This window comes from Cataglyphis hispanica, chromosome 7 (assembly GCF_021464435.1).
Source record: "Cataglyphis hispanica isolate Lineage 1 chromosome 7, ULB_Chis1_1.0, whole genome shotgun sequence".
In the NCBI taxonomy this organism is placed as follows: Eukaryota; Metazoa; Arthropoda; class Insecta; order Hymenoptera; family Formicidae; genus Cataglyphis; species Cataglyphis hispanica.
The window spans coordinates 3,505,398-3,517,723 of NC_065960.1; the positions used below are offsets into that span (position 1 = coordinate 3,505,398).

Consider the following 12,326-nt stretch of genomic DNA (forward strand, 5'->3'; position numbering starts at 1 on the left):
CGTATATTGTGAGGCAGACACGCGTTATCGCATAGGTATATAATTTCAAGAAAAAAGATAGCGTCTTCAATTTCTTTCCGTCAACATGTGACGATAAATCGAAGGTGCGAGATAAAATCTATCTGGTGGTATATATCTTTACTCGATAGAAATTGCCATGCATTCGCCAAGAGATTAGCGTAGAAATTACATTAAGACATCGTACTCGCGTGTAATCGATGCCAATTCAAGATTTCTTCGTTTTAAAGAATGCTCTCGTTAAAGAAAGATTCAGTTTGGATAGGAATTATATCATATTGCAAATACGTTAAAAAAAAATGTTTTTTATAAGAAATTTATTTCTTTTATATAACTAATTGTGACGATTAAAATCCATAATAAATATTCAAATTTACAAAAAGATTCGCGAAAATTCATATCTTAATTCATATCATATAATTCTTTTCAGCGTTCGCAATTAGCAACAATAATCAAGGAGAAAACGCTTTAAATTAAATTATTATTCATCAAATTATCCGAGCGTTTATCCATTAATCCTCGAAGGGACGGCGGCGCCTCATGCCTACTAATACTATGTTCGACTCGCGATCAAACGAAAAATGATTCGCTTAAGGAAATCCGTAAATATCTCTCGCAGATTCCTGCCTCGATTCACTCGTAAGTAATAATTATCGCCACGGCGTTATCCACCGCTGTTAGCACGATGGTAAGCGGCATGGTTAGGTTATCGTCGATGTTTCCCCCTTGATAAATATCGACGACGAATACGCGCGTTGCGGCAACGAATCGCGCAAGGGATGTAGGCAGAGCTCCGTCGTCGTCGTCGTCCGCGTAGCGAACGTCAGCAGGTGATATAAATCATGCGCACCTGGCCCGCGTGGTTCACGGTGGCTCGCGATTCGCTTTACTGCCGTCGCGCCAAAATGATTCTCTCCGCGCGAATTACAGGTAGGCAATAAGAAGAATTAATCGCCGGCGTAAAAATAAGAAGCAAGGAGGAGGAGGATTAATGAGTCTCGGGCGCGCGGCGCCACGAGGAAGTCTTGGAGGACGCGCGAGGACGTGCGAATCGCCGGAAGATATTTGTAATCATTTCCGCGCCTCCCAGACTTTGATTGAGATACAGTATATTCAGGCGTGCCGCGCTATGTAAGTTATAGTAATTTTGTTAGAGAAATGAAATTTATCTATTATCATGAGAGCGTTTCTCTCCCTCTTTCTCTCTGTCTCTCTCTCTTTCTCTTTTTCATCATTTTCATTCTCGGCAAGTCTGCGAAATTGGAATTCGCGTGCAATGTTCTCTTTCTTGCTCGTAAACTTTTTTTACAAAGATTCAAGACTCGCGACGCGCTAGTCAGCAGGCATATAAATCACGTCGCACCGGTATTCGCGGTGCATCGCTGTCCGCGCTCCTGTATGCCTCCGGTGCCCGTCATATCCGGCCGGCATCCTATTGTGCATCCTGACAATATCCACCGACACTGCCGCTGCTGCACGACGAACAATCGTATCGATAACGAGCGACAATTACATTCGCGCGCTTGTTTGCAAAACGGCATAACGCCAATACAATAGCCATCCACCTCTTTCTACATCTCTTCGATCTGTCGACTTTTTTATCTACTACCGATAGATATTCTTTTTCAAATACTCTCCAAAAATTGTGCAAAAAATCAGTAAAGACAGTGACCGCCGCCGCCGATTGTATGGAAGACCGATCCCACGATGGATCAATGGACCCGCAGTCATTGTCCTTTTCTCCCATAAAGCGACCGCACTACCGCGTTGGAAATGGCCACGGAACCCGCCATCGCGACATAAATCATACACCCTATTACAGAGCTACTAGATCTCGACGAGCCGATAGCCAATCGTCTTTCCCTCTCCGCAACGCGCTGTTCCTCTCCCATGTTCCTCTTCCCGTTTCCGTGCCGCGTTTCTGCGCGCGTGTCTCCGTCGCGCGCTGCCGTTTCTACTTGTTTCTATACTTGTCTCGTCTCGTCCCCCCCCCCCCTCCACTCCCTCATCGATGCCATAGTGCGTACAACGGCACTCGCACGCGAACAGCAGACTTCCTACGGGCATTGTTTCTACGTCGTCGTCGGAACGAGAGATCGCGATCTTGCATGAGATCTCGCGATCAGACCGAATCATCGCAACAATGGGAATATCTCGAATTACAATAGATAAGAGTGTTAAATGTTTTGATACAAAGTACAAAAATAAAAGGATAGCGATATTTAATACCAAGTAATAATAGAAATCAATTTTCTGTTTTTTAATTTGTTTCATTAAAATTAAATATATATTATGAGTTTTGTCTAAGCTCATAATATCGTATAATAGAGAGACGGGAGTACAAACCTCGATCGGTGGCAATGACGGGTAGCTCTAGATAAGGCGCTGTTTCTCTGTCCAGAGGCGACCGAACGCAAATATCTCCCGTATCACTGCGTACTAGGAGCTGCTCGCTTTCCAGTCGACCGCCAGTCAGGGTATAATTGACCATCGCGTTTACGCCGCAATCAGGATCGGTGGCTTGCACCTGCAACATAGATAAATAAAAGTTAATATCGTAAACATAAAATAAAACAAAATTGATGTACATGTATCGAAATATGTATATACAAAAATCTCGCAAAAATCATTTTTTGCATATCCTCGATTCATTAAAATCGCCACTCTTTATGTAAAAGAATTTCTGTCTTTTATTCTGACAATTAAATATCTTTATGTTATAATTATTAAAAGTGCAAATAATTTTAATATTTGTGACCATGTTTTATAAAGTAATCATAAAAGCATAAGAGAAATAACGCGAGAAAAATGAAAATTGTTTTCAGAAACAAAATAATATGACTCTCATGTTCTATAATAAATAATTATCAGATAACGCACAATCTGAAACCGCGGAAAATTTGTTTGCAATTTCGAAATTGTCTTGTTTCACAGAACCGCGATGAATAGCCGACCATTGAAATTTATCGATCCCATTTGTTCGTTCCGTGATTTTTTTTTTGTTTTTATCGCAAAAAAAACGAAAGACAACGCGGATGACGAAGGACGCGATGTCGTCGCGCCTCCCCGAAGGCAAAATCCACCCGGGCGAAGCACTTTGTTTAATTTCGCCCGGCGTTCCTGAAACGGGATACCCGCGGATCGCCGGGGAGGTGGTCCATTCGTAATCCGGGCCCAGTGACTAATTTGCGAGCGAAGCCTTCGTTTTCTTGCCCTCCCAGAGGAGGACCCGAAGACGTTACCGCGACGGACGGATGAACGTGGGGGCGGTGATGGACGCCTCTGTGCTTCCAGCATGTGTGATTTATGCGACGATTCATCGCCACCTACCCACCCCTCGATGTAATACAACTTACGAGATTTCGTACGGTCGTTAACGAAAATGCCTTGCCATTTTTCCTCGTCGAAACGTTATCGTCGGAAGACTATTTTCTCCGAGAATACTTTGAATATGTGCTCAGTCTCAGTCTCCCTTTTATTTCAAGCGTCTTGAACGCTTGAAGGAAATGTCCATTAAATGTGTAAGCTTTCAATTCGAAATATTTTAAATCTATATATTTTTTTTTATATGGTTTGTGTTCTCTACGCACATATATCAAACGCTAAATTTCATGCGGAAAAACTCGATATAAAGGCACACCGTTTTTCATTTGAAATTATGATAGATATGTCGACATTGAAATGAACAGGCTGCCACTTGAGCGTGAGTATCCGAACAATAAGACTTCTCGCTCTGAATTGCGGCGTAAACGGTATTTTCCTTAGGGCGATAGGTTTCGCTCGATGATTTATCACGTGTCTCAAGTACGGCGCGTATCACGCTGACCGCCTGGGACACAAGGCGAGCGCGATTTTTGCAATTTCCGCGCTGCGTGCGCAGCCAGAGTACCGAGAGATAATGCTACCCGATCGATAGATTACGATCGATCCAGTCGATCGGTAATTGCCGTCGCAATCGGCCGTACGCGGATTATGGGCAGGGAGAAAGAGAAAAGTAACACTCGTAAATTTACCGGCACAGGACGTAATTTGCAGGATACAGTGGTAGTCGTCTCGTGTGCCACAGTCGTCGGAAACTTGACGTAGAAGAAACTGAGACGCGAGTTTCGACCGGTAATGAACCCCTTAAACCCAGGCAGAGTTGCCTTAATGACAGTTTAAAGTTTCTTCTCGCGTTTGTGATATCGCGCCGGCCATCTAGCCATGATCCGAGTACTCGGGAGAGAATTGTTCTGCCCATGTTGAACGGGAACGTGGAATCACGGGATGTGATCGCGATCGCACGCCGATGATCGATTACTTCGTTACGACGCGCCCGCTCGATTTGTCGCGATAACAATGGCGCACCAGCTAAATTATATTCGCAAAAAAAATGTATATTATATATATATATATATATATATATATATATATATATATAAAGCAGTAATTAACGCAAATTATCCTTACATATTTATCTGGCGGCTGCAGGGACAGACGCGATTCGTAAATTAAGCGGTTACTTATTCATGTTGCCACAGTTGAAAATAAATAATCAAATAAACCCTCTTCAATCATATTCTATATAATAAAATGGACAGAACATAAAGAAAGTTAGGTTTTTTGCAATTAATTGCAAGCAATTGATGAAGAATGCGCGGGAAAAAATTAAATTTGCTATCTGCCAGGCAATAATATTCCACTCGGAAACAATGTGTACGAGAATCGTGAGAATCGTAGAGAGGGCGCGTCGAAAGAACAAGATTGCAATCTTGAGCTACAATTAAGGAGGTCGGGGCGGTTCGCGTGGAGAAAATATTCCTTTCTACGTAGGCGGATCGCTAACGGATCGCGTATAGGCAGACTAGAATAGAACTCCTGAAAGTCGATAAATCGGCAGGGTAAACTCGTCGGCATTTGTCATTACCGCCTTCGATCTGATAGCACCGTAAATGAACGGGTATAATGAGAAGAAACGAAATTAAAGCGCGAACGCATTATATTAAAGTGTACACGTTATGTGTTATATTAGCCGTTACACGTGTACTTTATCGGCATTTATATCGCCGATAGTGGAAGCATGGCGATAGGGAACATGCGGGAACTATAAAATATTACGACTCGTCCCGCGTAATATGCGCCGCGCGTTAATAAACTGGCATTATTAATATCTTCAAAGCGCTTCGCAGTCGAGTTAAAGCCGTTGTCCCGAGTGCGTGTGAGAATTACCATCGTAGAAACCTAATTTGCAACAACATCCCCTATATGCTCCGCGCGCGTCCGCGTTATAATATCCATCGTGATTTTTCCAAGCGCGAGTAGCGCACATCTATCCAACGTGTTAACAGAAGGGCTCTGAAAGGAAGAGGCGCGCGGTCATCGCAGAGGAGAGCGAGAGAGAAAGAGAGAGAGACAAAGAGTCCAGAGTTGTAGAGTCAGCCATGGGTGGAGGCAGGATAGAGGATAATAAAGCAGGAGTCCGCGAGGAATGATTTAGTGGCAAGCGGTCGAATAACTTTCCCGCCAACACCGTTGCCACCTTGAAGCGGCGATGCGCTCTTCTGGCGGCTCGAGCTGTGTGTATCGAGCACCTCGCTGGGAGGGAGAGACGAAAACGAAGCGAAGAAAAAAAGATCGATTTAGGGTGTGGAAGGAGGGAAATTTGTTAGTCCATGTGCGGAACCTCCTCTCAAGCGGCAGAGAGAACTATGGATCCTCGACCGATATCTCCATGTCTTTCTTCTTTTCGGCAAGCACGAGAAAGAAAGATGAAATGCATGCGAGAACGTAGCAGCTAATTTAATGCCCCGATGCAGAAAGAAGAAGAAAGAAACCGAAGGTCTTCGTATCCCCTCCCTCCGTTCCACTCAGACAATCATGCTAATGAATTACTGCCGAGCAATATTGGTGCTGATCCGGACAGCCGATTCAAGCCCACTTCGATGCATCCTCTGCGCGATAACGCATACACGTACGGTTATAACGTTTGATTCCGGCCGTACCTCGCTACACTCTTGTCTTCGTTAGTCTTTCGCTCCCGCCCGCCCCCTCACTGTAATCGTCTTTTTGTACTCCTTTCGTCACCTCTTGCCGAACGTCTGGCCACTCATCTCGCGAGATGTTATCTCGACAAAATTTTATTATGTCTCATTATTTATGAATCATAAATGATATTTTCCATTAAGGAACCTATTGGATCCAATATTCTTAACTGGAAATAAAAATTTAAAAAATTCACTTCGCGAATCCCTATTCGAAGGAAAGCTTTCAGAAAAAAGAAATAACATACACCCGCCGTAATATACGTAGAGTGGATCGCAGAATGTATTAAATCGCGAGCAGTCTCTAACCTGCTATTCCAACCCTCGGCAAGACTATGCCGCGTGATGCATTGTTCCGCTCATTTTGTTGCTGCCCGACCTTGCGAGGAATATCGATTTCAATCGGCGTGTATGCGGAATACAATCCGATGCGGATTCCCTTCGGTAAGACAGACCAGACCGACACACCGAAGCCACAAGATTGTAAATGCTTTGTTCGCTTCGAGAGGAAACCTCCTCTCCTAGGTTCTCAAACGAGTAATCGAAAGAATGCTTTCTTCGAATCTTTCTGCGTGTCACGCTCGGATGCGTTACATAATAACATTGTAACACGAAAATTTCTCACACATCCAAGAATTTAATTCATTCTTTCTCTCTCTCTATCTCATTTTAGTTTTATTGTTAGTAGAGATAAAGAAATAATTATATGTAACTATCGTAAAGACAGTCAATAATAGTTTGCAAATGCAAACTCATAATCAAGATTAAACTCGCTATATTATATTTCTTACAATACGTAACATCACTTCCAGTATTCAACAAATCGAATGGGAAATCATTCTTTCTCATACACTGTGTGGAACGCATTTTAAAATCGCTTAAAGTGGCTTTAAATCTTCCAATGGCCGCAAATACAAGTGTGTAATATAAATAATCTGAATATCCGTCCGCGATCAGATAATCGTATTACAGTGCGCACAACGCAACAGTAGGAGCCCCTCTCTAACCCCCTGCGTATCTTACGCGTTGAAAATCTCTCTGTGTCCCTTTCTCGCCATCCATCGTCCTCGAGTAAAGAGAGAAAGAAAAAGAGAGACAGAGAGAGAGAGAGAGAGAGAGAGAGAGAGAGCAAGAAAGAGAAAGGTGAAAGACGATCGGAAACCATCCCTGTCGCCCTGGTGGTCGGAGTATCGCGCTCGTTGTCAGCGGGGTCCTGGTGTTCATTCGCCAGGACCGCGAGGAGAAAAAGCCGCGGGTCTCATCCTGACTATGCGGTACACACCACAGAGAGTGAAAAAGAGAGAGAAAAGGAAAGGATCGTCTGTATATATGCGGTGGCTGTCTACACCGGTTATAAAATACGGTGCCTCGAAAGGCTCTCAGCATGCTCGCGCCTCCACCTTTAAGGATGGCGCGCGAACATTCTCCCTGATTCCCCTCTTTCTCGGTACCCTCTCTCCTCTATCGTCTTCTTAAGCACGTTGAAATCAAAGTAGCGAATTTAATTACTTAATTGTTACAGCCGCGGAGTAACAGGTGTCAGCGTCGGTACTTATGATATATTTTGTTTCAACTGTTATCTTTTTCTCTCTCTCTCTCTACCGAAAAATTATATTATAGAGAGATTTAGAAGAATAAATTAAGCTGTTTTCTTTTCATAACGCGTGAAAAACGATTCGGTTTTTATGCTACATTGCGTTATTTATTCGAATTTTCAATTGGAAATCGTTCCGTTGCATCTTTTACGTCCTTGATTTCTTCGTCTTTGTATTCGTCTGCCTTGCTTCTGGTCTCCCGTTCGGTCGTCGCGACCGGTATTAGACGCGTCGCATTGCAGCAACGCACCGGCTCGCCTGCAGTCACCGACGTCTGAAACGGCCGTCGCCGCCATCGTAGTGCAACAAGTACAAATTGTCCGGCTGTAAAAGTTATCGCTATAAATCGCAGATGACTCGCCGCGACGCATCTGGTATGCGAGCCTTCGAGCGGTGCGACGATGACGCAACGCTCCTGCGAAAACCGGGTTCACGCATACAATCATGAGTTATGATCTACAAAATCCTCGAGAAACAGCCAACGTTTATATGGAATCGCCATAATAATAAACTTTATCACGCCTGTAGAGAGAATATCTTAAGTTTCGCAGAGATATGTAAAAGTTACTTCAAAAAATTAATCGTATGAACAAGCGTATTTGTCGGGGAAAATGCAGCAGAGTAATCGTGCGTTGTCAATCTTTCGATTCGTTTTGCCATACGCCTCGTAATATCTAAAGAAATATATACAAGTAGTGAATATTCGATATAGAGAGACCGAGATGCGTTCAGAAATGCAGCAAAAATTTTCAACCACAAAACGATCTTTATCTTTACAATGTTCAACAAAAATAAATTGATAATTGTCTTTACACAAGTCACAAAAATATTCATATAAGAAAATGGAAGATCTAATCGTTTCTAGACTCGTTTTAAATAGGACATTATTTTACCTAATCATCTGGCTATTCTATTATGCTATCTATAAAAAATAAAATAAAAGATAACACAATCTTGTTTTATTAAAATTAATTTTCATTGCTCTAAAAAATCTTTAAAAAAGGATACATATAAATATTGCCAGGCCCAAAATATTATATATATTATACATAGTTGCGAGTCTGGACGCATTGCGCCGTGAGCGTTTCGCGAGCGCGTGGCAATTATTATAGGAAGTTATGAAGTTCTCGTCGCGAGGCACACTCCGCGCGGTGCCCGCGAAGAGTCTATTAACGGGCGATAATCGATCTTGCACGTAATTGCCGGACCGGTTCGCCGACGTCCGCGATCCGCGTATTGTGTGCCTAAGCGCGATTCGTTTCGGTCTTCTCTCTCTCGCTGACCGCGCTCGATATCTAATCGTTCCCGTTCGCTTACCTGTTCCTATCTGTAACTTGGCGAACTCGCACAACGATTCATTAACAAAGCACGATAAATTACCGCGGTGCAATTGTGAGAAAATCGCACATCTACTTTGTATATGCTTTTCCATTCAAAATTGCACCAAGATTTAAATGTATTTTCAGTCAAACGCGCATTCATGAGAAGGCTAAAATTGCATTTAATCGTTTCAAAATGATTCGGCCCGCTACAGGTCATTATTATTAAACACGCTGCGTCTTTACGCGCGATAGAAACGAGCCTCTTCAACTGATGGAACTCCAACGAAACATTAGTCAAACGATCTTTCGGCATTCTGCGCGCGTCAGTACTTTCCGACATCATACTCTTGGCAGGAACTCCGCATATCGACTGCAACTCGAGTGCGCGCCTTGATTAATGCAAGCGATTCACGGAGCTAATGGCATCGGCGCTCTCCCGTATTTCCCTCCGTAAGAAAAAAATATTCCTTAATATTGTATGAAATTCCCGTGCATTAAGCTTACCGAGGGGGCCTCGCATTCCCCGGGGTCAACGATGCCGCGCGCCAAGCATTTACCGTGTGTACTATGGCGCGCGATCGCGCGGGCCTCGCTTACGACGTGGCGATATTTCATACGATTATCCTTCACATCGTTGGGTCACTAAATCATCGCCGGCGGTGAGGCACGGTATCCCCATCACCGAGTACACAACAGCGCGCCCGTATAATCGCTTACGATGATCCGTAAAACTCTGGCGAATTGGAGCGGTGGATTCCCCTTCCGGCGAGCTCTCGCGCGCGTCTCGCCGATAAAGGGAATTTATCGCGCCGAATATATACACGCGGCCTTTCCTCCTGCGATCGGTGTGTGTTCGCCACACACGCGTTGACCTTCACGGTCGGCCCTCGCGCCCGAGTCTCCATCGTAAAGAATTAAAATATCGGGCGTATAAAAAAAAATCACCGATTGAATTAATTTTGCGCGCGACGCATCTTTACGATTCACTTACGTTACTCGATTCGTCTCGTGTTTCTAGTTACTCATAGCAAGATCTTTCGCGAAATCCCAATCACCAAAAGGTGATCCAAATTGCTAATTTTTTTCTCCATTAGAAATTCATGATTGAAATGGCAACGACTCTGAACATGTCCGATGGCCAAGAGTCATTCGCGACACTCTCGTACCATTGAGCGATATCCGAGAGTTTTTCTCTCGTCCCCAGCTTCCAGCCCCCCGATCGTCGCTCATGCTTTTCGTTCGCCGTACAAGTACCGCTTTTTATACACGCGAGTTCGACAGATAGAGCTGTTCGTCGAGTAAGCCGAGAAGCCATCCTCGGTATTCGCGGCTCGCTGCCTCGCTGACAGACAGACAGTCCGACTCTGTCGCGACATCTTCTACTTCCTCTTCCTGTCACCTGGAATTTCTTCCTCGTTCGTTCTCAATGACTTATTGCAAACACATCGTAAAAGTCATTTATCGAATAAGAAAGATCTTGAAAATGTGCTTTTGCTCTTAATCAAAATTTCACTTCAAACCATTGCAGGTTTGCGTCGACAAAATGTTACCACATGAATCTTGTAACCACAAGAAACTACGCGTTGAAATTCCGGAAAACGCTATCGCGTCCGTGGCGCGCTGCCATCATTCCCGGCGACGCGAGCGCGTGCTTAAAATCCTCGCCATTTGCACATAAGGGGCCCTAATTGCGCGATGCGCCGCGCGCGATGCACGCGAGAACAGGCTCTGGTGCTATCTGCGCGAACAGCCGGAGCCGCTCTGAACCGGAAGTTACGTGGGTGGATAGAACGCGACCCTTTGTCACGCGAATTGACATGCGGCTACGATGCCCGAGTAGCCGTCACGTGAGTCACCGCGGGTATGCGACTGCACAATTAGCCGGCTCCGTATCCGTTTGCATAAATAAATATATGCGTGTTTGCTACCTCGTTCTCTCTCTCTCTCTCTCTCTCTCTCTTCTGCTTCCTTTCTTTCCGTTTCCTTCACATGACCGCCGAGATGCTCCTCTTCTCGGATTCTCGTTCTCCTCGTACGCGTACATATACATTTGTACGGGCGTACGATGAAAAATCACGAGACCAATGAACGGAATAAAATATCCGAGAAGCAAACTAAGAGATGGAAAACGACAAAGAAAGAACAAGCGCTAAACTGTATATCGTAACTTCAAATAATACAGTAAAATAATTAGTGGTGAAATTTTCACCACCGGACGCGCCGGAAATTCTTATCGAGAATGCATTGCTATGATTCATATTTCATCATTAATTTAAAGTTTAAACTTATTGTAATAATTATTTAAAAACTCGTTACATTTTCAGCATATAATTTCTATTATTTAAATATATCATTCTCATGTAAAATTATTTTAATTATATTTTCCCCTCTCATGTACATAATGTATATGTATATACAATGCATTCATCTGGAATGGATTATCCAAGTCTCAGTTGAGAGATCGAAAGGCTTTACATATTCATGATATCTCCGCTGTACTCATTTTCCGAAATGAAACGAGGCCAAAGCACACATGGCGCAAAAAATTATGATACTTGAGAATGTCATGAATACCAGGAATGCCAGTTTCACAGAGAGATTACACCCCGTATAGACGACGTGCGGTACTAAACGTCGTACCGAAGCCGATGCTTTAACATACGAGATCGCAAGAGTGGTGCGATAAAAGTAACCGAGGTTTGGGAGGGGGCGAGAAGGAAGCCCACACAATGCTACCAACCCGACGAACTCTATAGAACTGTCACTCACAGTTGCCTGAAGAGTCGACAGTGAGAGGTAACGTGTCTCTCTTCTTCATCGTCTTCTTCTTCTTCCGTTCGTCTCTTACCGTCCTCCACTCTCGTCGCACCTCCGCCGTATCCTGCTATCTACTTTGGCTTTCTCGCCATTTTTGCCCGTGTCTACCGCACGACGAGGTGCGACGATCACGTCGATGCTGATTTTCTATGCGAATATCTAGCGGCGAATATCGAGACTTCGGCGGACTTGTTGACAGACGTATGTTCGACCGATAGACGCGCACATGTGAAACGACCGGTTCTTTATCGTGCGACAATCGAGCGAACGCGGAAATCTTATAGATGACTATTTGATCTTGCCAAAGGAAACGGAACTTCTCGTTTCGCGATTATCATCCGATCAAACGCTATGTCGACGATGAGGTAGATCGATGTCTACCATGATGATAAGGAAAAATAAATTTTGAGAGATCTAATAATTTCAATACTCCATTATTAATAAAATTATTATTGACAAATATATTATTATGTTACTAAAGATGATTCTCATTAGTTTTCATAGCATTTTTGTTATAAAAACTATGAAATATTCCAAATCCATATGCCATGACG

General features: G+C 43.7%; 1 protein-coding gene across 5 annotated transcripts in view; it reads right to left on the reverse strand.

Annotated features, from left to right (window-relative positions):
- LOC126850731 (protein dachsous) overlaps positions 1-12,326 on the reverse strand; it is a 289,588-nt gene that overhangs the window by 51,889 nt on the left and 225,373 nt on the right. For all 5 annotated transcript variants that reach the window (XM_050593981.1, XM_050593983.1, XM_050593984.1 and 2 more), the window contains one exon: positions 2,365-2,545. In XM_050593981.1, coding sequence (XP_050449938.1) covers positions 2,365-2,545 — 181 coding nt within the window. The remainder of the gene's footprint in view (positions 1-2,364; positions 2,546-12,326) is intronic.